We start from the raw sequence: 25615 nt of genomic DNA on the forward strand, positions 1-25615 counted from the left end.
ATGGGTCAGCTGTGTGGACGGTGCCTGCAGCTGCTGCGGGACTTTGTGGCCTTTGTTCAGCGGATGTCCTCCGACTTGGTACACAGCATCAAGGAATGCTTAACTCTGATAAGCAAATGCTCCTGCTTAAACCAAAACAGCTCTAAAGTCAGACAACTGTACAAGCCCATCCTTCAGCCTCATGAGAGGGTGACAGCACAGGAGTTTCTACAACATATTGAAACAGGTAAGAGGGCTTGTTTTTTTGGTTGGGGTTTTTTGGGGGGGAGGGGGTTGTTGTTTTTTTTTCTAAAGGATTGTGAAAGAATAAGGAGAAAACAGGTTGCTGGTTGAAGTGCTCTGGCATGGCATGGAGCCACTTGGTGATGAGGTAGGAAAGGCCAGAGCTAGAAACCTTTTTCTTTGTGTACAGGATGCCAAAGGCTCATGTCAAAGGCTTAATAGTTGGATCTAGGTAGAAATGATCAGTCACTTTCCTGCCCTGCCACCACTGTTAACCCATGTAAATACCTTCCATAAAAGTGTGTGCTTCTGCTAACTGAAGTTGGTTTTTTTTTAAGTCAGTCACTGAGGTCACGAAACTGGCAACGGGTTGTGTCAGCACTGGATGTTACATGGGTGCCCAGCTGTGAGCAGGGAAATCTCAGTGTGGTTCTGACTGAGCTGTGCACTGGCTGGCTGCAGAACACCCAGACCTGTGCTGCAGACAGTTGTGCTGTATATGGGGAAGGTCATAGTCACCCTGCAAGCAACTGTCTGCCTAAGTGCTTTTGTGCAAACATTTTAGACACAAGTTTAGGCTTGAACACAATAATGGGATTCAGTTGGAATCAAAGTAGATCTGTAACTCTTTGTGTTACCACCTCTGCTTTACAGGCTACCTGGCCCATTGCCCTGCTTCTCTGCTTGTGATGTGCTCGCTATCCTGACCTGGGATACAGCAGTATCAGTAGAAAAATCCTGCAAACACAGAACAGCTTCTTGAATGTGCTTTGTTAGCTGTCCAACCTAAAAATATTCCTTGTCTCAAGCTTAGACAGGGGCTGTTGCTTGGTCTTGTTTGGTCTCACAACTAATTGGGTGTATTGCTTTAAGTTTAACAGCCTTCAGCTAAAGCTACTACACAAAATTGCATATCCTTCTATTTTCCTTTGTGTGAAGGGTGCAGAACACAAACTAATGTTTCCATACTTGCCTTTTTGGGGACATAAAACCATCTTGTGGAAGGGACCAGGAGAGACATTTTCCCTTGGTGTGACACAGTTAAAGCTGTTTGAAATGATCTACATGGAACAACCTTTGGAGTAATTGCTCTGACGCTGGTTGTTGGGAACATGCATGAATTAGCCTCAGCTGGTATTAGCCGGTGTCATTACCCTGTGAGTGTGGGGGGTCCTGTGCTGCTGATAGGGCTCATTAATTGTCGCACGCTAAGCACTGGCTGAATCCTGACACCTGTATCCAGAACAGAGCCAGGCATTTCTGCTTAATGTCCATGATAGGAGATACACAGCACCCAGGAAGAGGAACCAAAGTTAATTCTCCAAGTGGCCAAACCCTGCTGCCAAGACAGATGAGACAGGGAAGTCTCACAAAGAGAACCTCTTACTTTAGTCCTCACCTGTGTATTTTATTCTGAGATGGAGCAAGCCTGTCCTTGGTTCTGGACAAATGATAATAAGCAGAGAGCCAACATTTGGACAGCTTAGGTGCAAGGAGAAACTTCATGACTCAGCTGTTAGGTAGGGAAGCAAATGCTTGATTTTATAAGCCAGTGAAGATTTTGAGCGACTTCTGCTTTATCACTCTCCCAAACAGATATGTGAGGGATTCAGAAAGTCAGTGTGTAAGGAGCAGAATTAAACCATGTGAAGGGATTGTTGCTTTTTTTCTAAAAACTTGCACACACAGTCTAGTCCTTTCTTTGGTGTTTATTGTTAAAAATGAAATTGATATTTATATGAAGCTGTTCTGTGAAGTCCACTCACCTAATGATGGAGATAGGAGTTTGCTACTCTTGACATAGCAGCAGCTTCTAATGGCTTGAGATACTGGCTGAGTTTTGCCATGAGGTATGAAAGCTCACACCCCTCACATCTCTTTATCCCATGGGAGGTAAAGTAGCTAGGTCTTGTTCATAGAGATATTTCAGTCTTTAATGTGCTGCATTAATCTCATATCTGAAAATATATCTTATATCTGTGCTCCACCAGTCAGTTTATCATAGAATCATAGAATGATGTGGGTTGGAAGGGACCCGAAGGACCATATTGTTCCCAACCCCCCTGCCACAGGCAGGGCCACCAGCCTCCAGGCCTGGATCTACACAAGGTTGCCCAGGGCCCCATCCAACCTGGCCTTGAGCACTTCCAGGGATGGGGCATCCACCGCCTCTCCGGGCAGCCTGTGCCAGCACCTCACCACTCCCTCTGCAAAAAACTTCCCCCTAATATCTAATCTATACCACATTAACTTTTCAGCTGTTTACACTATTCAGCATTGGTTCAGTCAACCTTTTTTCCTTTATGCTGCTCCATTCCATACATTCTAAGTGCATTATCCACTGACATACAGAAGTCCTGCATGACTGTTATTTCTGTATTCTCAATGGCTACTGCTGAATATCTGGTTTACTCACAGGGGAACCCTGTGCTCCAGAACAGGTAGATTCATGCTAGAAATTTGAGCTTGAGGCAAGCCCATTTACAATCTGAGTTCCTGTTCTCTGAAATAATTTATTGTAACACCCAGGATAGGAAACATGGTGAACGTAAAATGTAGTAAATTAAAAATATATACTCTTTCTACAGCTTATAACTAAGAATACCGTGTTCAATATTTTAACAATGATTTTCTATGATTCAGTAAAAGATCAAGATTTTTTTTGAGAACAGGAACACCTGCATATATATATATATATATTGGATAGCATAAGAGTGCCTAAAGTTCATAATTTATCTTGCTTCCAATCTCTAGCTTCTTAAGCTTCACAGGAGGCATTGCCAAGGACAGGTTATTCCAGATTCATTCATTGCTTCTGCTTATGGAAGCATGAATAAGGATAGATGGGCTGTATGGAGTTGTTACAGTACAAAAATCCTCATGTTTGGTTGGCTGTAAATCTTAATATCTTTTTGTAAACTGGTCCTTTTTGGGTATAACTGAGTCTGTGTTGTCATTGTACATCTTCAGATTTTGAAATGTCACCTCTTGGAAAAGACTCTCTGGAAGCCTTGAGGACTTTAGCCTTTTCAGAAAACCAAGGTTTACAGCAATCTGCTGCCCTCTATTACTTGCATATGAGTCAGCACAGTAAGTTCTCTCAATGCATTAAACATTTTTCACATAATTATATTTTTTTTTCAAGTGTGAAACTCCCTTTGATTCATTAATCAAAGTTGGTTTGGTTTGGTTTTGGTTTTCTTTCATGCTATGTTGTTTTCTTAGGAAAATGGAAATGCTGTTATTGCCATGTAAGCAGAGTCTTTCTGGGTTTGCTGTGGGGAAATATCCCTCATGATTATAAAAGATGATCATTTATGTAATTGAAATACTTACATAAAACTCAGCAGAATCACAGAATGCCAGGGGTTGGAAGGGACCTCTGGCGATCATCTAGTCCAGCCCCCCGCCAGAGTGGGATCACCCAGAGCAGGCTGCACAGGACATTATGCATGGAGGTTTTGAGTATCTCCAGAGATGGAGATGGAGAAAGAAATTGAACATCATTGTTTAAGGTTTTATATTACATATTTTTTTGAAGAAGGTGGAGCTCTAGAGGCCAGACTGTAGTGGAAATTTATGAAAGAAACATTCTTCTGTGATCTAGCTATTCCATGGGAGCACTTGGCTCCTGAGGTAATTTGTGATTGTTAGAAGTCAACCTAGATATGCCAGATAAGATTCCACCATGAGTTTAGGTCCTACTAAAAGGTAGAAATACCAGCAACAAGCAGGCTGTGATTTATTTGTTTTTTTGTTTCTTTTAAATTTACTTCAAGGACAATATTCTGCACTTGGCATGGTAGCTTTATCCCATGTATTTTTTGCTGGATGAAAAGAGTGGATTGATGTAGGTGTAGCTTAAGAGATAATATAACTTTGATGTAAGAATTTTCCTGGTTTTAAGAATAGATTACTTTAAGAGAAAGCTGTAACTGTGTAAGCTGCTTGTGAGTGCAGCTGCAAAACTTACCCATAACAATGCAATAGGAACAGCCTTGAAGTTAAAGAAGTGAGAATATGTGTGTCTTTAGGAATAGGTTAGTTTTGATTTTAGCAGAATCTGGCTGTGATCACATGAGCTGTTTCGTGAAAGTGGCTGCAAAACTTACCCATAACAATAGTGTAGCAGCCTTGAAGCTGGAGGGAGTAGAAGATAGGGGAGTCAAGGATGGTGAGACTGAGGACCAACTGGGAGACACAGTGTATCTTGTTTTCAGCTAAAAGGAATGTGTTTCTGAGCTCAGATAACCATGGAGAAGAAATGTAGAGAGCATGTGCTGAGAGCGAGGAAGACGTTCAGCCTTCATCCCTGACGACCACCGGAAGCCCCCCTAAGTGTCACTGAGCATGCTCTATCTGGGAGAAGTTAATGTAAATGATTTCCTGGAAATAATTTGCATAACCCTGCTTTTTCTTAGAAATTATAATGAATATGTATAGCTAATCTGTATAAATATGAGAAATTCAGCTTTAATGGGCGCACACATTGGGAGGAGCGACCCTCTGTGTGCCCGGCCCTGCGATAAAGAACACCTGCTTCATAGTCACCTAGGCCAGTGAGTTTCGATTCCGGCTTTCCGAGGCATCAGTTGCCACAACATGAGGACCTGCTAGGAGGTGGATTGACTTGTTTGGCATATTGCTTCCCTTCCCGTGATATTTTAGATTATTCAAAACCTTTTCAGGAGACTTGCCCTGTTTTGCTAGTAGCAGTGGAATTTAAATGTAGGGGGATGCCACTCAGCCTGTGTATGGCAGCCCCTGAGGCTTAAGACCAACAGGAGAAAAACGTGACTGCAGTGAACAGTGAGACTGCTGAATGTTTCCTCTCATTCCTGCAGTGAATGTCCCCCTACCTGTGGAGCATCTGGAACCCTTCTACGCCTTGCTGCGGTCTGCTGACCTGGAGGTGCAGCAGATGTCTTCCTTGTCCCTTGTCAACTTCTTGCTGGAAGGAAACAGTGAGTAATTAACTACACATCTCTGCTCAGGTGAAAAAGTGTCTCTTCAGCCAGACTGAAACAGGAGAGCATATCTGGACACCCAGGTCTACATGAATCCAAAATCCTTTTTGTGTTCTTGATAGGACAGGTGTGAGTCTGTTTCTGTCTGCATGCCACAGGGATTCTGGTGGCACCAGGGCATGTAAGATCACTCCAGCTTGATTACATCACGTGGCAAGAAATCTTGGATTTGTGTGCAAAGGCTGGTGAATTATTCCTAGGCTAGTAAATTATTCCTAGACTGCTGTGGGAACAGCTATACTGTTCTCATTCTTGGATTGAGAGCCCACCATTTACCCTTTCAAGCCAATAGATGCAGCTCTTGGAAATAAACTCTGCATGCCAGACAGTGCTCGCTTTGTTATTTATTAACTGAACTTTGATCTTAAATTGCTTGCAGTTTAAAAAAACCAAAACATTAAAGTGTTTAATAGAATTAACTTTCTTCTGTGGCTAATAGGGCAAATGCAATTGAGATAGGATCTGGGCTGCAGATGAAAACTTCCCAGTAAAGTTTATGTTGATAAATGGGGCCACAACAGTTAAATTGCACTATCCCCTGAACAGCAGCAGATAAAGTCAGTCTTCAATGAAGCTAGCTGTTTTCTTTTTTTAAGGATCTTGCTAAAAATACCACTATTTACAATTAAAAAATAATACTTTAAAGGGTAGACTTCAGAAGAAAAAGAGGAGGGCCTGAGCCTGAGTAAATTGTGAATCTATTGGAAGGCTGCTATTGTACTTTCCAAAGTTAACCTTATGTTTGAAAATAGAATTGCTAGCAGAAATATTTGGGACTGAACTAGAACCTCTGAACATCTCTTATGCTCTGAAGAGAAATCAAGCAAACCAAGCTAGGGACTGTGACTGATTGCCTTTTAGGCTGTTTCTATTTTAATAGTCCCCAAAACAGTCGAAGGAAGGTACATTCTTTTCACTGATGCATTAACTGCATACTTTTTTGTTTGTCCATTTTTTTCTTGAATTTCTGAATAGTTGACAAAGAATTAGTTGTCCAAATGGGTTTACTTGAGCCAATTCTGGACCTGCTTGAGTCAGAGGATCCTACTGTCCAGTGTAATTCCTGTGCCTGCACCATGACTTTGGCTGTTTTAGGTGAGTGTGCTGTTCTTTCCCTTTATCCTCTGCTGTGATTTCATTCAACTCTTACGTTGTATTTCAGGGTGTATCAACCTATTTAGTGTAAGAGTCACAAGATGCAGCTGCAAATTTTGGTATTCCCACATCATAAATTCAACCCCTTCAGATAAGATCTTTTTCTTAGTGTTTCTGACCTTCATTCTCATATGATTAAAAACCTTTTTTTGATTTCCCACCTAAATATATTCATGACAAGCTTATCTTAATTAGTGTCTATATTGGCTTTTACTTCAGTAGTTCTCTTTCTCTGATGTCTGTGCTGATGAGGCTCCTTCATTTTAGTAGACTGAAAAAGCCAAGCTCATTTGAGACTGTTCTCGTAAGCGAGACTCTCCATTCATCTTCATAGCCCTTCTGGGTGTAAATTATATGTTCCAGAAATGGAACACAGCAATTACATCTGCTGCTTTGTGATACCAGAGACCTCAGGCATTGTTATAGTCCCAAGTTGTACATAAATGCTGCAGGAGTTCCAGTTCATCTCTTCTGAGGGAGAGGTCACCAGAAATGTGCAGTGTTTCAGCTGAGGTCTCACCTGTTTCTTTTATGGTGACATCCAGGGAAATACTTTTTTTGTGGTCTATCTCACTTGCTTTTCTTGTGATTGCATCATGGTGGTGATGTCATCGTGCAGCTGACTTAATCACTTGTCTTTCTTCTCCTCTGCTGCTATTTATAGCAGACACCAATTAATTAAAGATCTGCTACAAATGTTTCCCAGTGCATGTCCCCACATTTTATACTATAAGGTTTCATTCAGTTTCTGTTGTTTCAGTCTTCTAACTTGTCTGTTACTTGTAAAATATCCCTGTCCTCCACTGCATCGACAGTGCTGCTCTTACACCTTTCCATCAACTTTCTGGTTCAAATCCAATGACAGGCCATTCTCTGTGGAATTCCAGTTGTAGCCTCCTTCCAGGTGGCCATTCCCACTCAGCAAAACTTGCTGCCAGCTTGCATTTAGTCACTTGTTTTTAGTCCACCATGCACTATTTGCATTTATCACCATCTCCTCTTGCACAATTATGCATATTTCATATCAGGATACAGATATTATCCTGGCATCCAGACAGATAAGCCTAACCACAGTTACAAAAAGAAAGGTTATCAGGTTAGCCTGGCTTATTCCAACTTTTCCTAATTGTGCAAAGTCCTGTAAAGAAGTCAGGAATAAATATTTCCCTTCCTCCAGAGTTTATTCCACCAGCTTCCCTCTCCAGCATGGGAAGTTGCAATTAGATCTTCCAGAACACTGGGAGAAGCATGTTGAAAGTGTTACTTTCTCACTTAGGTATTTCTGTTGTAAAGGAGGAGTGGGTAAGCAGGATCCAACAACATGAAGGTGCTGATTTGCATTTTATCCCATCTGGTATTTATCTGCAGGTTTGAATATTTTCCCTTTGAATTTTTTTGTAAAGTGTTGCATACAATTATGATCAGGTTAAGAACCGTGTATATTACATTACTTTGTGTGGAATGCTAACTGCCTCATTTAAATGTCTAAATTAAGCATGGCATCCCTAAAATTTTAGTTGCTTGGCACTAGGTGGTCTTGCTTTATGTATGGTCACTGAAGTTACGCACCTGAAGATGTACAGAGGGATCCCTTCATCTGTTTTAAGCAGCCGCAGAGAAAGCAACTTCTTTGGACACCTAAAAGTGTTCCCTAGTTCTTGAAGGCACTCTGGCCCTCCTAGATGTCCCTGTCTTTAACCCAGAGGATAGGGAACCCTCAGCCACTCCAGATCCAGTCTCCCTTCATTCTCTGTTGAGGGTGATCACCTAAGGCCATTGCACACTCTCCTAAGTGTCAGCGCTCATCTGGGCACAAGTAGTTCACATTAAGCGCTCCAGGAGCTTTCAAACTAGATTGGAAGGCACCTGCTGAACACGGGGGTAGACAGCCCTGTAAGGTGCTGGATTACTATGTGGGATTTAGATCAGTTTTGAGGAGCTCTGTCCCAGTATAACTAGCATTTAGGTGTGCATTATGTTTAGCTACCACAGCAATGAGACTAAAGCAAGAGACAATTCTCTAGAGTTTATTTTCATTTTAACTTGCAGACTCTGATACCTTCACAGGACTACTTGAAAAAAGTCTGTTTGACCATATCCTTCAAGTAAGCCATTCATGCTTAAAGTGATTTAAAAAGATAAATATAAAATTAGGAAGATCATTTAGATAGCTTAAAGGTGACTAAAATTCTAAATCCAAGAATAGTAACGTGTCTTAATTCTGCTGCAGTAAGCATGCAAGACTGTATGGAGTGAAGCATTCACAAACATTCATGGAGTGTGTTGTGTGAAAGAATGAAGGAAGCAGCAGTATCTGAATTCTCAATCTTTTTACCTTTCTTCTTTACTCAACCAGTTAGAGTTTACACCACACCAGACTGGTTTCCATCAGCTGGAACCACACAGAAGAATTTCTGCTTCCACTGAGGGGAACAAAAGAACAATGTGCAGGCAGATTAGATTGGAGAAAGGCTTGTCAACAAAATTGGCCGGAAAACTTCACCAGAATAATAGCTTCCCACATGGAAAAGCTATTTTTAAATACATGACTGTTCCAAGAACAATTATTTTGCTTAAAAATTAGAGTCCTTTTTTTCCAGAGTAAAATGTATTTCCCAGAGTATGAGCTACTCATATGAAAGGCAGAAAGGGACTTGTCTTGGAATACTAAACTGACAGTGGCTGAACTATACTTGAGTAGGTATCCTGGATTATTTCTCTGTTCCCCAGAATAGGCAGGCTCTGGGTATAGAAATAATGGCTTTGTTCTCTTAACCCTCTAAGTTAGGTAGCTCCTGAAGAGTTGATCGCATCTAAATATATTTCTTGCTTTCTTCTGCTTCATGTTTCTCTCAGCAAACTTCCAGAGACTGGTCATTGTTTAAAACTGTCTAGAAATGTGCATAAATGAAGCAATATTCAACTAAAACTTCTGTGATTTTCAGTGGCAGTTTGTCTCAAACAAACAACGAAAGACATAGACTATGGATTTTGCCTTTTTTTTAATAAAGTTATCTGCAGACTACTGTGATATTAAGAGAATTCTTCATCAGCTTAATTGCCATTTAAATCTCATCAACCTCAAGGAACACAACTGCCAACACCTTATTTCTTTCAAAATTAGTTGCACTAGAATGTCTATAAGATACATATACAGATAATGTACAGATAGAAGTAAGACAAGTCAAGGGGACCATAGGTATCCAAGTGTGGCAACAGGTGAGTTGTGGCAAATGTTTTGATGGCATCATGTTGGAGGGGCAGGGAAGAGTAACGAAAGGATTCACTCCCATGCAGCAAAGCTGAGGCTACTATCAGCAAGTCCAAAACGAAAGTAGAACTAAAAGCAGACTAAACTGTATTATATTTTATAGCATAGTATAACTTTATCATATGTAGTATACAAATATACACAATGTGTAAATATGTTATATAGTATTTTATAGTATATAGTTAATTTTATAGCATTATTTTAAGTATTGCTGTTACTTTCCCCCCTATTTTTCATTCAGGAGTCTCAAGGGACTCTGCAGATCTTTTTTTGATGTCTCCTTTCTAGCCCATGATGTTGAATACAACAGCATAGCCACTTCAGAGAAGATGCATCTTTTCAAATTCCAGTGGTTAAGTCCAATTCTGTCTTTAGAAACCTTTGCATTGTGTGTAGCTTTCAGAGGAGTGACTCAGGCACAATCCGAGACATAAACTGGCTCTGCTAAATTAATTTGGTCTTACCTGCAGTTAATTATGTAGCTTGTGGCTGGCACAGTGAATAACTTGATCAGATATGCCAGGAGTACAAGGCAAGTATGACACCTTGCTAACCTGTCTAAGGGGAGTTACAGTCCTTTCATTTTGATCACCTCAGCAGCAAACTAAAAGCATTGAACCAGCTGTGATCTCTGGTTAATCCAGAACTCACCAGTTAGTTTCTTTCCCATTGAGCTCTTGGAATTTGTAACAGGTTCCTTTGAGCATACAGAGAAATTGTGATGTATGCCAAAGAATCAGAGAAGCAAATGCCAAAGAAGTCTAGTCCTGCTACTTGTCCTGCTCCTGGCTCACTGCAAATCTTACTTCTTTCTCCGATTCTTTTCTCCAGAGTCAAACCGAGAGGCCATTGGTGCTGCTCGAGGAGTTATACCACTACTGTCTCTGGCCAATTCCTATGATCCCAGAGTCCAACAAAATGCAGTTGGTGCTATTCTCAACCTCACACAATCAGGTACTTTCTGACTGTGGTTTATCTCAAATTGATGAAAGAAAATTTCACACCAATAGAAACATAATTCCAAAATGTTAAGGCAAAAACTAAAAGCATATCTCAGCAACAAATTGCTTCCTTTGCATATGTCATTCTTGTGGATCCCACAGGCTGATGATTTAATTTTGGCGTCTCTTTACCTAATACAGACCCTTTTTTGCCTAGTACCGAAATAGAAAGCCTTGATTTTTCAACTCCAAGGGGCTAATGTGCAAGCAGTTCAAATCATCATTCAAAGAGATTGGGGGGGGGGGAGGGGGGGAGGGGAGGGCAAAATTGTTAAAGAAACAACTTGGTCTAAAAATTTAGCACATTTGGTGGTACTTTGAAACAACCTTAGAAGCTTATCCAACAAGGTCAAACTCTAGGAATATTTGGCTTATATCCCTAATTTGACGTTGAAAGATGCAGAATATAACTATTATGGACTAGACATAAAAGGCTCCTGGGATATCTGCCAGCAGCTTTAGCAAAAGCAGTATTTGGGCCTCTACAACGATATATATACACAGCCATGCATTAACCCTGAAACAAACCAGCATTAAACCTATGGTACCATTATCCTGCACAGCTAAATTACACAGTCGTGAGAGATGTCTTCTGTCTCTGTATGGTGGAAGACAACAGTTGGCAAGAACTTCTACAGTTGGCTATTGTACTTCTGTTATTATTCAGAACTTGTGAAAGATTTTTTATTTAAACAGAGAAATTGTGGGCAATATTGTACCTGAGGGGTTTTCAGCTTCTCCAGCAATTCAAATTATCAGAACAGTTTTTTAGCATAAACCCAGCAAAAGCTTAATCAGCCAGCCTGCTAGTCATTTTGCTAAAATGTCTGCATTCTGCTGTATCACATAAGCTGTAAATTATATGCTCTCTAGCCATACTGATTGGCATATATTTCGACAACTCCAACACTCTCTAAATCTGGTGATTGTGCATCTCTTTCAAAAGGTGCCTCCAGATGAGAGGGAGGGAAGGAGAAAGGCACACTGACAGTACCTTTTTTTCTGGTTTTGTTTGGTTGTTTTTTTTAATGGCAGAAAAAATCCAACAGATCCTATGCAAGGAAGGAGCCCTACCAGTTCTTGCCTTGCTGCTGGAATCTCCTGACTCAGAAGTGCAGGTATGGCAAAGAAGTCAGATTTTTAAACAGTAACAGTGGGGCTGTGAGGAGAGCACAAACCACAGCATGTGGAAATTAAAAGGTAAAGAGAAGGGAAGCTTTCTCTATAGAAAATGGGAAACACGTGAGAGCACCTTGGTGAAACTCAGCTCATAATGTATAATACTGAAACCACTCAATTTGTTTAGCTCCACAGGAGAAGGCTTATGGCACAGAAGTGCATCTGCCAGTACACATTGATGTGTGCACACAGTCTTTATGTGGTTACATGTCTGTGTCTTTTAGATCATGACACAAGTTGCAGATAAATCTGGGGTTTTTTGCATCCTAACTTTGATCTAACACTAAGCAATTTTACTATGTGTTCTAAGAAAGCATAGCTTACAGAGATGATGATGATGATTATTATTATTATTATTATTAGTGTAAATGTCTGGGAAATCTTCCTATTTTATGCCTACCACAGACACCTCTCTGATTCTGCATGGCTAGCAGAGAGCTGGTGTTAGTTCAAAAGTATGCAGATGAAAAACTGAATCAGAGTTGTAAACCTTAAAATTCACTAGTTTATTCCTTTGGTCCTCTGAACAGAACAGGATTGTTTCCTCCATTGGTTCTGTTACCTCTACTCAGTTCACCTTCAAATGTCTGAAGTGATGGTCCCTCTGGAATTGCTTTCTGCACACTGTTTCAGGGTCATGAGCTTTCTCTGAGATCCATCTTAAAACCTCCTTCTCTGCAGTTAAACCTGTTTCTTCTAATTATACCTTTCTAGTAATGCATACTCATATATATAATCCTTGCATGTCTTAATATTTAAATCCTTTGAAAATGAGCTTTCGGCATGCTGGGGCCAGGACTACATCCGGCTTGAGTAAACTGATGTAAACATGTAGTACAGTACATGCAGATGAACTAACTTAGGTGCCAGAAGCAGTGTTGTTGCAGCAACACAGTACATTCCCAAATACCCAGGGTCCTAATGGGTTTGTACAGCATGCAGTGCCACAACAAGTCTGCTTTTGTAGTGACAGCAGATTGCATCGCTGTTCCTGGAGGAAGCCCACTGAAGCTCTTACCACATCTACCCAATAAAACAACCTTAAGATGAAAAACCATCTTATTTTCATCAGCTCTAAATCTGAGCATTTCTCGAATTCATTTTGTCCTCAAGATGTCACCACTGTGACCTCCTCTCTCTCTCTCTCTCTATTTTTTTTGGTTCTCTGCAGTATTACAGCTGTGCTGCCCTAAGCAACGTGGCAGCCAATGCTCAGCACCATGAAGCCATGCTGAGACCTGGCAACAGATTCCTGCTGCGGACACTCATCTCTCTCCTGTCCTCCTCTGTTGACAAGGTAAAGCTGTAGCTTCCTCTTTGTGTAAAGCCTTAGCATCAAAGTAGAGCTATAAACTTGGGCTTCCAGTTAGTCTTGCACAGTTCTGCTCATCTACTGTACAGGTGCCTATGTGGCATCTTTCCCGTGAGAAAAGCCATATGTGTTAGAAGATACATGGGTTCTACAAGATCAACATATGGAGAAAGCAGGGAAATCATTAAAGTTGTTCCACAGCCCTGGACACTTCCTTTTGACTAGAATGGCCTGTATCATTTAAGCTTCAAACTATGTGTGTGAAGTGCTCTGTCCAGGCTCTCAACTATCTTTGATCATTGTGTCTGCAACAGAAGGTATCTGGACCATCTATTATGCTTCTCTTTTGTTTGGTTGGGTTTTTTTCTTTTTGATCTCCGTAACTTTGACTGTATGACTTCAAAGAACATCTTGAAAACTTTGCTTTGCTGGGAGCCATGCCAAAGAAACTTCAGTAAGCCACAGTTCAGGATTTAAAGGGTGGAACCTTAAACTCTGTAGGAGGTGAAAAAAAGGCAAAGCAAATGAGACAAATTCACTCCCTCCATTCTCCTATAACTTACCTGACATTCCTAAAATAAGCCAACATCTGAACCCCATTGGCTCTTCCTCATCAAGGACAAGATGAATGATGGAGATTGAAACTAAAATCATCAAAACTTTGAAAGAAAAATCACATCCTCTAATTTGTTCTCTGAAGTTAATGTAATGGCTTTCTAGCATTGTCATGTTTGTTTTGTGAACATGCAGTACTGAAATAGTTCTTTTTCTCCACTCTCTTTTTTTCACCCCTTCCCCTTTTTGGCACAAGCAGGTTTCAAGCCAGGCATGTGTTTGCCTAAGAAATCTGGCTACCAGCGGTAAGCAATACCTTGGAGATAAACAAACCATGCTTTCTTTTTCTTTCTCTCTCTGCCTTTGAGTGAGCACTGTGGGCTGGGAACCTTTCATGCTAAAACCAAAGAGAGAGACCCTCTTTTCTGCATATTAATTGGATGTGAAGGGGAGAGGAGGTGTAGTGCATACACTATCTAAACCAGCTTCAGAGCTCCCAGGTAGTGAGGGGAAGTATGTGGCCAAAGTGAGATATAGAGCAGAGGTGGCCTTATGCCTTCCCAACTGCATTAAGTTTTTTCCTCCCTTCTGTGTTTCCTGAGCATTAAACCTGATTAGAACAGAATGAAATTGCTGCTTGAGTGAGGACCTGCCTTCTCCCAAGGCATGAATCTGTCTGTCATTAAATATAATTTTCTCCCAAGCATTTGTCATCCTCTTAAAAAGAATCCTACCCTATTAAATGCCCAAATCCGTTTCTGCAACATACTTGGGAGATGAAAGCAGAGGACTGGCACGCTGCTAGAGCCCTGGGGTCCGGGGTAGAGTTGTTCATCTAGAACACGCAGAGGTGCTGCTTTCTCAAGCAGTCACAATGACAGTGGAGCTGGAAGTAAAGGAATTGCTGCCTGTTTGGCTGAAAAGCCCGGGAGTGCTTGGCCTTTTAGGGCTGCCGCTCCATCTGCTGGCTGCTCTGGCTGTACCTGCAGTGTCAAAAGCACTCGCTGAGCTTGCAGGGACAAGTGGGGTATACGGGTTCAGCCCCTGCCTAATCCTACCTGTAGAAGAGAGGAGTGAGAACAAATGAGGGTTTATTTTTACAACACAGAGATAGGGAGGTCCTCACTAATTTCTAATTTTGAGAACATCAAACTCTTATAGGCCAGGGCCTGAATGCCTCCTCACAGTGCTCTGAAGCTCTCTGACCTCGGCCATTCTCCCAAAACAGCAGACATCCAGGCCGAGATGGTTGCTGAGGATGTCCTGCCCAAGCTGTGCTCTCTCCTGGCCTCTGGCAGCAAGGACGTGCGTCACGCCTCCATCGCTCTGCTCTGGATCCTCTCCCAGCACCCGCATAATCAGGTAGGGGAGGTCATTTCCCAAGACCAGAGGGAAAGAGTATTTCTGGCCCCTGCCTAGGGTACTGCTCTTTTATGGCAAAACTGCCAGGGGAACACATTTTGTGAATAACTGAAACTCTGTGAGGCTTCCCAACCCTTCTCCTTCCCATACAAATTGACAAGGTTTTGTCTGAGGCACCTGTGCTGTCATAAACTGCCCAAGGAGCCTGTCTGTTGTGAGTGGGATCCAAAGGATCCCATAGTTAATCAATTACCTGTGATGGGTCTAAGGGGAGGGTAGAGGCAAAGATGGGTGTCAGATTCCTTGCGTGCATAGATACTTCCCTGTAGCTCTCCAGGCTGCAGGTCTCCAGGTGGGTGTAACAAGGGGCAGGACGCAAGTTTATCACCATGAGACACTGCAACCATGGAGGCAGCTGAAAACGTTATTCCTTGGCTACAGAGCCTGTTTATAGAGTCTGCATTTAAAGTGCATCAGTGCAAAATAACATACAAAAGTACTTCCCTGTATGGACAGTTGTTCTAGAGCCCATTTGCATAGATTGAACAACTTTTGAATTGGGATCAGGACAACAAGGGGAGCTAATACAACTTGAAATCCTATCTATCTTTGGCTAATTCAACAGGAGTTTCCTGTGTCTCCTCATGTCCTTAGTTACAGAACAGTTCTTTTGTTCAGGGTAAACACCACCTTTAACAGTGCAAATACTGTGCAAATATATGAAGAGGTCTGATTTCCTTGCAAGCTGGAGCATAGGAAGTTCCATGTGAATATAAGGAAGAACTGTTTGACTGTGAGGGTGATGGAGCACTGGAACAGACTGCCCAGAGAGGCTGTGAAGTCTCTGTCTCTGGAGACATTCAAAACCTGCCTGGATGCACTCCTGTGTGATTTAGTCTAGGTGATCCTGCTCTGGCAGGGGGGGTTGGACTAGATGATCTTTCAAGGTCCCCTCCAAATCACAGCAAAAAAACCAAACCAGATGCTCCTGCTGTACTTTCATGCTCCACACGAAACCAATAAATAGTGACTGACAAATTGGAATTATTCTGTGCTTTTCCATTGCAGGAATTAAAGGCATCCTTAGGAACAGGGATAAGAAAAGGTCTTTGATAGGTGTCTTAAGCTAACAATAACTTTTTAAGAAAGACAGAATTTGGGCAGATAAAGCAAAAAAACCAACCCATGAGAACCTTTCCTACCACCTTGCTTTAAGCAGTGGTGACAGACGATCTGAGTAACCACAGATGTGCTTAGGTACTGCTCATGGCTGAAATACAGTCTTGATTTGAAACATCCTCTAGGTACTGGAACCCTGGTGCCTTACACCTTAGTTGTACACCCTGTACTCAGCACAGTACAGCCAAATTTCACCTCCTCTAACTCTGGGACGTGACGGAAAAAATGGGTAAGCTCAGTGCCTGGAAAGCAGCAATGAGAACACAAAGATTTTTAGAGGCACTGTGGCTTCCTAGGTTTTGTGCTGGCTGCATTAGCACCAAGTGTCCTCATTGCTTGTCGAACCATCTCATGCAACCAAAACACAATTTTCACTCCACAAGCTTACCATTGAAATACATTTAGCTAGTTGGAGCCTATTTACACAGTAGAAATGTTACTCAGTATGAGGCATTATGCTGGAACATTGTCCCCACTCCAATTTGGTTTTCTTGTACCCAAAAATCATTTACGCTTTTTGTTCTCCCAGAAAAGAATATCTGCAGCTCCTTTGCTCCCTGATCCTGAAATGTGTCTTTACTGGTGCTTCAGACCCCCAGCTACAGAGGGCAGGGACAGAGAAAAGCACCAGGAGCTCACACTTATTACACCACCAGTAAAACAGCCTGGCCTTTTTTGGGGGGATAAGGGTCAGTGGCAGGAGGGTGAGAGGCAAAGAATCACCCTCAGGGGTTTAGTCTCCAGTGGGAAGTATCTACATCTCAAAATGAGTTTTACTGAGCAAACATGGCTCTCCCTGACTACTGAACGTTGCTGCTTTGTGCGAGCGAGCCCTGGGCATGCTGAGAAGCAGCTGACCTCTCCTTACACATATCCTGCCTCCCCACCTCCATGCCTTTTCTGGCCTGTTTTTCAGATCTTTTCAAGGTTTCTTTCTCTAACTCAGGCTGAATTCCCAGTGAGTGAAAGAGGGACTTCTCCATGGGAACAGCTGTTGGAAAACAAACCACCGAACAAAGCTAACCTTTACAACCCAGTCAAGTGATGCTTGAATTATTACAAATACTGCCCAGGATACAATAGGGCAGAATTCATCTGCCCTTTCGTTACCATGAAGCAGACCCTTGGGAATGCTTCACAGGAGCACCTCTTCTCTTCCTGCTTAAAAACCTCTTTTTTGCTATTCCCCTGGCCAGGCTGTTGACAGCAATTCCCAGCAAGCGCTGGAAAATTTCCCTGTTGCAGGGGGAATTTTACTCAGTTCTCCAAAGGACAAGCCCAATCCTGAAACACTAAAGAGTGAGCCAGGCTTTGTGAGAAAACAGCCTTTTAAATCACCTTCCCTGGAACAGACATCAGGGTGGCAGGGCTCTGTCCCCTCCAGATGATGCCATTGACTTTCCACGCCAGGTATAAAAGAACTTGGCCTTCCCATCTCACTACCTGATAAACAGTGGATAATATTTATCTTGTCAAGGAATCCCCAGGGAAGGGATGCGAATCCAGCATTGCAGTTGTAAGCACAGTTGCTGCTGGAATGCATTTTCTTGTGGTTTTTTTTAGATCAGTATCCATCTCAACCACTCTGTCCATTTTTACTTAGATTTATTTTCTTGTGATACTCTCATGCTGTGCAGGGTAGAGCCAGGAAAGAAAATCTGGATCCTAGTCATATGCCAGCCAAAAAAGATGTTCAGCAAAATTTGGAGTACTGTCACTTGCTAATGTAGGTCCTAAATAAATACAAGAGCTTGGCAGGAAAGTCATTATATATTAGAAAAATGCCTTATAGTCTGTAGACAATTTCCTCCTCTCAAGCTGTAGCAAATGAAGTCAAGGCACTGTAGTTGATGGCTTTCATAGAAAAGAGGACTCTTGAGACAAAAGCACAGAAAGCAGTCATTTAAGGTAATATAATTGGATTATCTAAAATACACTATTTCAGCCTTTGAAGAGGAAGCCCCTAAAACTAGAGAAAATTTACAGCCACACCTGCATGTAGGATTCTCTAAACACCCAGAGTTTCACCATAGCACTGCCCTGTCTGTCTAGTTTTGTGTTTTATTTTAGTTTTGCTGTGCTTAAAAATGAACTTAAGATGTCAGCTAATATTACAAGAATATAGACTTTTGTAACTTAACCTACTTGAAGGATGCAAGTTAAACTAATATTTGGAGACATCTGCCTCTCACACTGCTTCAGTGATCCCCACTGGTTTCAGAATTATTTGGTTTTTCCCACCTGTATACAGGACTGGTGCTTTGGTTTGTATCAAACACTCTCACTGGCGTGTCTCAGTTTCTAAGTAACACAGGTAATACAGTTCATTGCTAATACACATAAGAACTGCATAAAGAACTCAAATTCCTAAGGGAAAGAGACTGAAATAAATCTCCCAAGAGAAAATTGTATGTTGCTTTTAACTGTACACCTAACCCAAAGCCTGCTGAGGTCAGGCTGCTCCTGTAAACAGCAGTGCCCCCTTAATCCGTGCCGATACTGAGGAAACTACCTGGGCAGCAATCCAAATTCAGAAGATCTGATTCAATTAATAGTAGTGGTAATTGGAGGAAGACTGCATTCAGGGAGAGAGAGACTCAGTGAAGTCCCTTTAAAATTTCCCTCAGACAGCAGAGTGTACACTCTCAAGCTGCTGCTCAGAGCAGTTGCTTACGCGGTGCCTCAGCTATACTCACAGTCTGTTACTGTAGGCGAGGTACATTGCCGAGGCACTCAAGCACACGCTGCTGCTCCACTGCATACTTTGCCTTTCACACCTGTCCTCACTACTTCTCCCTCCAGTCAGGACCACACATCCTTCCCCTGACTACCAGCAACCTCTGGGAAGCATTTGATGCAAACAAACATAAACTACCAGACCTTGAAGACCCTGGGTTTCCATAGCCAGTGCTCTGTAGATCAGTGTCAGCCAGTAGGCCGTGTTTTGAGAGGAAAAGCACCAGGCCCTGCTGCTACACCGTTAGTTTAAATTCACTAACTGATGCTTTTCTTTAAGAGCAAAGATCTCTGTATCTCTAGTTTGCTGCAAAGTTGCATTGTGTTCTGGGTACTGGATAATTGAGGTATGGGTTGCTCTTTTCAGGACACTCTGGCATGTGCCGAGCTACTACAGAGCTTGGGGATGCTACTGTCAGCGCATAAAACAGACCCTGTGATTGTTGGCCATTCTGCCTGTATCATCAAAAACCTGAGCCTTTCCAAAAACAGACAGGTAGGTACTCGGTGTTTTTCACTGAACTGTACCCTGGGAGGTTGCAGTGACATTTATATCAAGTCAGCATTACCGATTTCTTTTCATGAAACATACACCAAGGATACTCCACACAAACTGTGTGTATGAATAAAAAGACCTGATAACGAAAGGGGCTTTAGTCATATTTTTCCAGTACCAGACAAAAATGCTAATGAAAATAAGAAAAAAGAAGTGATGTGGTTGCATAATTTGAAGGATCACATGATAGGTATGAAAGATCTGTCTAGCAAAGACTTTTCACACTTACTAAAGGAACTGTGCAGGAAAATCTGAGGTCTGTTAAAAACTGAATCCTTATTTCCTAACTCTCACTCTTTGGCTGGCTTTAAGTTATCCAGTTATGGGGTTCAGTACTAATCTAATTTCACTCCCAGTTTGTTAAATACAATCCCAGCTACTGTTTGGGAAGGTACTAGGGGTGCCAAGATGGTATAAAGATCTCTGTCACTTACTTTGCTTCTAATGAAACCTATATCCACAGATGCATTTCCCTTCTCTTCACTTTTTAAGGGTACCTTGATCAAACAGTGCCACTATTGACAATTGATATTGGGGAAATAAACCTGCTCAAATCCTTTTCTCTTCTTTGTCCCACTTTCTAGTCACTAGTACGCGGTTCTTGAGACTCAGTTCCTTTTTCCTTTGTTCATGACCTAGTTACCACTACTTCCAGAGATTTAAACCAGCCAAAAAGAAAACTATTTGGGGGGGGGGGGGGGGTGTTCACTTACACCAAGATAAGAATTATGTGAAATTTTGAAAGTTGTGAAATCAAATTTGCAGGGAAATAGATTGCCTCAAGCTCAAGGCTCACAGTAGGTGTAAAAGTGGACCATCCTTTCAAAGTTTACTTTAAAAAAAACCCATATATCCCAGTAGAGACATGCTGACCATCACCACCACATAGCAGATTGAACCTAAAGAAACGTTTCCTTCATAACATTTATCTCTAGAAACATAATTCACCTTTGCTAGTGAGAGCTCACCTCATATTTTGGCAGATCAGAGCAGTTCAACACTAGGAAGTTTTCAAAGCCCTGGAGGCAAATGAAAGAAACTGCTAAAATTACACATTTCCCAGGGCTCTGGAGCACTCAGCTTATTTGTCTCTGTAGCAAGACTTGAGCAAACGACAGCTGAACACTGACATACAGCCTGGTACAGCAGCAACGGGTCAGGATATTCTTTGAGGTCAGACAGAGCAGAGCAAGCCCAGGGAAAGGTCTGAAACTGGGTCATTTCTGAACAGTCCAAGGTATTTACCACCTGGTTGAGGTAGATGTGGGAGGAGACGTTCCTGTTGCTGATGTTTTAGCCCTCAGTATTGCTGGGAGGTATAAAGAACTTCTGAAGTCCTTGGATGCCACCAAAACATAATGGAAGTGCTGAAGATGCATCTCTTCCTTGTTGCAGAGAATCATTGAGAGCCCGTGCATTCAAGGCCTCCTCCACACCATGCTTTCTACTGACATTGAAGAAGACTCTCTTCATTATGTGACATCTTGCCTTGCTGGGCTGGCAAAGCAAGGTAGGGAAGTACCCTCCCCCCTGCCCAACCGCAGTGGCTTAATCCAGGAAGTGTGCCGATCCTTTCTTTGGGCTAATGGGAGATGAAGCCTGGGTGGGTGTACAGCCTAGGTCTTTCCCTTTAAATTCACTGGGAGTTTTGCCATAAACTTCAAGAGCAGCAGGATCTGACTCACTGGCAGGACACAGGGGCTCTGTTTGCCCTTTGTGCTGTTGAACAGCTTCAGATTTTTTACTCAGAATTGTGTGTGCAGAGCTTTGCTGCCAGGCAAGGCCCGTCAGCTCGTACTTCTAACGTATCCCAGTTTGTCTGTCTGACTTCATTTCACAGTAGCAGGAACCAGTTTAAGAAGAGGAAAAGACTAAAGCCACAAAGTGGCTCTTCCTCTTTAAATCTTTTGTGCACAGGTTTTGTAAGGCCCCCCAAATTAGCACCCACGGACAGCACTCCTGGTGGCAAAGAGCATCAGTGTAAATGCTCCCAGCCCGCCCAGCGTTGGATATTGTCTGTCAAACATTTCATCTCTTGCACCTGGTATAGCTGCCCTGCAACTGGTGATGTGTCACTTTTCATTTTGCAGGAGGTGTCCAGCAGCTGCTGGCCAGCCTGGGCCTCTAGGCAAGAGCAGATCTCATGCATAGAGTGATTCTTTTATTCAGAACACAAACCCAACACAACAAAAATCCACCAGCTTCTCCATGAATCAAACTGATGGCCCTACCTACCTGGGAGCGCAACCTCAGGCTGTGACCTTTTCCCCCAACCTAAACATACCTACTGCACGTGTTCAGCACTTACTGTGCTTCCCCAGCTGCACAAAGGTTTCCTGTGTAGGCAGGTGTGGTTTCTGGCAGACCTCAGTCTTTCTCCAGCACTGGAGTCGCTGCTTACAGACTGCTCTCTTACCTTTCTGTCTTGTAGAAGGAGCCACCTTGCACATGGTGCAGTGGATGGATGAACCCTTGACAAAGTGCTTGGTGAGACTGGCTGGCCAACTGGAACATACTGAGCCTTCCTTTCAAGCTGCCTTCATCATCCAGCACATGACAGGTCACGGTAACTGTCAGACAGCATTAACTCTGCTTTCCAAAGATGCTTATGGCTGGCTGGAGTGCAATGGGCCTTTTCCCAAAGGAGTCAATTAACTGTCGGGCACTGAATGTCCTGTAACATTCCTGTAGCAGCCCCAGCCTGGTCTCTACAAATCCATCAGCATGACAGTGCCTGCAGTCACCTCTGAGATACATGTAAAACAGCACTCGAGTGCGAGAGAAAGCTCAGGGATGAAAACAGGCCATAGATACAGATCTGGTTCAGGTGTTTGTTGCCTTCTGCAAGCAGCACCACTCTGCAGGGGTAGGCTGTAGCCAGTTCTGAGGCCCTTAAGGACCTCCTTAGGACCACCTTAGGAAGGTGGGATAGTGTAAAATACCCCTTTGCCAAGGGAAAGGTGAGAACACGTTTCAGACGAGGCATTGCTGTGTCTTCTGTGTGATCCCCCTCCTCAGTATATACAATGTCATGACGTTGCCCACAGGTAGGAGCAGAGGTCGGTAGAGACAATTACAATGGGATGGTTGTGTGCCAGAACTTTAGATCAGCTCTGCTCCCTGACCAGCAAGAGGAAAGTACCTTACTGCACCAAACACTGCTGCTGTAATTCTAGACCTGATTAGTGGGAGCAGCAAAGGGGCTTTTAAGAATGTAGCCAATATTTTTTTAAGTGTCAGTGAGAAGGAAGAGAGTCATTGTTTTTACCTGCAGAAACCAAATAGCTTTAAGCTTTATATACTTGTCCCATGCAGCTGAGAGCCTTTAAGACTTGCAAGAAAAAGGTGTTGGGATGATTCCTGCCATATTATCCAGAAAAGCACAGTCAGATTTTAACGCTTAGATGTGAGAGAAACTCAGGCTCATAGTGAGTCTCCAGCAAGGGGAAAAATGCAAACCTGCCATCGAGAATTTGCAGCAGAACAGCCTCTTGAGCAGCAGAGTCCAGCAGCATAACCGCTTCCTGGAGAGGTCAGGACCACAGGCTCATCAGTCAGCACACGCCCCAGCTCCCTGCCACAGCGCCTCCTCGGCGCTGTATTCACCTGCGGCGCCAGCCATGCTGCTGGCAGCTGTACTACACAGAAGTCCTTTGCCGTTCTTGGCAGGAACACTGGCTGTAGCTGAAGGGAGATGAGTCATTAGCCACCGTAAAGGTTGTGGGACAAAACCCAAAGTGCTTTAAAGGCTCCTACTGATCTCCAGTGGTTTTCCCATTTATGCAGCAAAAATGATGCCTTTGTTGAAGCGTCACAGCGGAGAGATTCAGGCCTATCTCAGGAGTTTTCTTACCCACCAAGAGATCCGCTTTCAGCAGCTGGGCATCTCCACGTTCTGCAGCCTGCGAGCAGGTACTTCCTTTCTGCTGGGCTCCTGTGAGCGGGGGACAGGCGCTGCTTTGTAAGACACGACTGTGCCGGGAACTTCCTCTGGGGGCTCGCTCTGCTCTCCTGAGCAAACAGCATAATCTGAAGGGCAGCTTCTACCTTACCTGTTTTTAACTACGAGTATCTTACGATAAAGGCGGGGCTTTTCTTTCTTTGTTTGCTTTAAACCAGAAGGTTTTTGTGATCAGGAGGGAGGCAGGACGTCAGCTACAGATGTCTTTATCCAGGATGTTTGGCAGTAAACAGCCTATGAACTTTTCAAAGATTAATTTAGTTCATTTTGATAAAGCAAGCAAATATGCAAGCAAAATGTTCAGCTGGTGCAGAAGCTGGGAAGTCTCACATATTTTTCATACTTCAAATTCTTTTCCTTGATTTTCTCTCTGATTTTTATTAGTTTTTTGGGAGACAGGAGTACAGATGAGAGTTATAAATATGGCAATGCATGCCTATAGCATGTAAATTCACATAGGTAGGGCCAGAGCCAAGACGTCTTGACACGCGCGTGTTGTGTAAGGCTGAATCTGGCACCTGAGCTTTAGACACCTGGATCAGGAGGATTTAGCAGCAAACAATCTTGGATTGTCATAGGGATGAAAACTGACTTAGCATCTGCTTTGTGTGGCAGAAGAATATAGTCCCACCTTCTCTATATGATGCAGTAAGAACCACCAACAGTATCTAACCTGAAATAGCTACTTTCTAAGCATCTGCATTAAAATACAGGGAAACCCAGGAGGTAACCTAACACTTGCTTTTCCTCTTCAGATCCAGACTTTTCATTGGCATTCAGACAAAGCCAAATGGCCAAACTCCTTGAGCAAGTCCGTCAACAAACAGAAGAAACTCAAGAGCTCCTTAGGGCAGCTATTTGCCATGAAGACAGTTAATGTTTAAGCCAGATGGCTTATGCAAACTTCCCAGATCCCAGAGCCTGGACTTTCTGAGAAGAAGATTCTTTTCACTGGTTCCTGTAGTTAAAGTTTTTCTGCTCCTGGCAGTTTGAGCATACGGAAGAGATGTTCCGGTCACAAGAATTGGAGCAGGTCTAAAGACAACCCCTTCAACGCTTTGGGGGCCTGCATTAGGTGTGCTGGAGGACTACAGCTGCCTTCCTTCCAATGGCTTGGAAAACCTGTTATGCTTGAGTCATCTTTCACAGTTTGTTTTTGGCTTCCTCACCCCCTCCAAAAACCCAGCACTGTGTTCGTGAGGGTCTATTCACATAACAGGCTGACTCTACAGAAGAGGCATCTCCCAAGCGCGCAGGTTCCTCTGCATTCGTCTTTGTTTTCTGTTCCAGGTCCCTTATTTCAGAGCACAGTCCAGGCACTTGACTTTAGAAAATAATTGAATTAACACATAGCATAAAGGCAGCACACTACTATCAGCTTACTGCAGGATGTAACTGCTGAGGGACAACTCAGGAATTGCAAGATACAAGAACAGGGCAAGCCTTAAGACTGATCCTTGCATACACTGTAGGCACCACTCTCCATCAGAAGAGCAAAGGCACATTGAGGTGATGTTGTGGTTTTGCCCCAGCTGAGAGCCGGGCACCACACAGCTGCTCACTCTTTGGGGCGGGGCAGGAATTGAGGGAGGGGGAAAGGCAGGGAAAAGAAAACCAGAAAAACCCCAAAGCTCACAGCTTGGGATAAGGGTAGTTTACTGGGATAGCAGAGAGAGAGATAAAATAAAGATAACAGGCCTGGTGATGCACAACACGGTTTCTCACCAAACCGCACAACTCAGGCCCTACAGCTCAGAGCTGTCCCCAAAACTGCATGTCTTGGAGCTGCCAGCTCCACCCCCTACCAGCCCCCCTTTATGCTGAGCATGACTTTAACTGGCATAGAATACCCTCTTTGACCAGTTTGGGTCACCTGTCCCATCTGTGTCCCCTTCCAGCTCCCTGGGAGCTCCCTCCCTTCTTGTTAGCAGGGAAATATGAACAACAAAAAAGTCCTTGACTGCTCAGCAATAACTAAAAACATCTGTGTGTTTATCAGCATGGTTCTCATCCTGACTCCCAAACACCAGATTCCCCTTGCTGCTAGAAAGGGGAACTCTGTCCTAGCCAAGCCCAGAACAGGTGGGTAAACACAGAAT

General features: G+C 43.0%; 1 protein-coding gene across 1 annotated transcript; it reads left to right on the plus strand.

The window, feature by feature from the left end:
* LOC311190520 (uncharacterized protein) lies at positions 1-24393 on the plus strand (the record flags this gene model as incomplete). The annotated part of the gene is made up of 14 exons (XM_084262457.1): positions 1-226; positions 3193-3312; positions 5067-5186; positions 6225-6344; positions 10507-10629; positions 11712-11794; positions 13027-13152; positions 13982-14027; positions 14951-15084; positions 19367-19495; positions 20951-21065; positions 21987-22121; positions 23342-23467; positions 24272-24393. The coding sequence occupies 14 exons, from the start codon at positions 1-3 to the stop codon at positions 24391-24393; spliced, it is 1725 nt and encodes a 574-aa protein (XP_084118583.1).
* Between the last annotated feature and the right edge of the window lie 1222 nt (positions 24394-25615).

The sequence above is a fragment of the Gallinula chloropus genome (genome assembly GCF_964237585.1).
Source record: "Gallinula chloropus genome assembly, chromosome: 3".
Lineage (NCBI taxonomy): Eukaryota > Metazoa > Chordata > Aves > Gruiformes > Rallidae > Gallinula > Gallinula chloropus.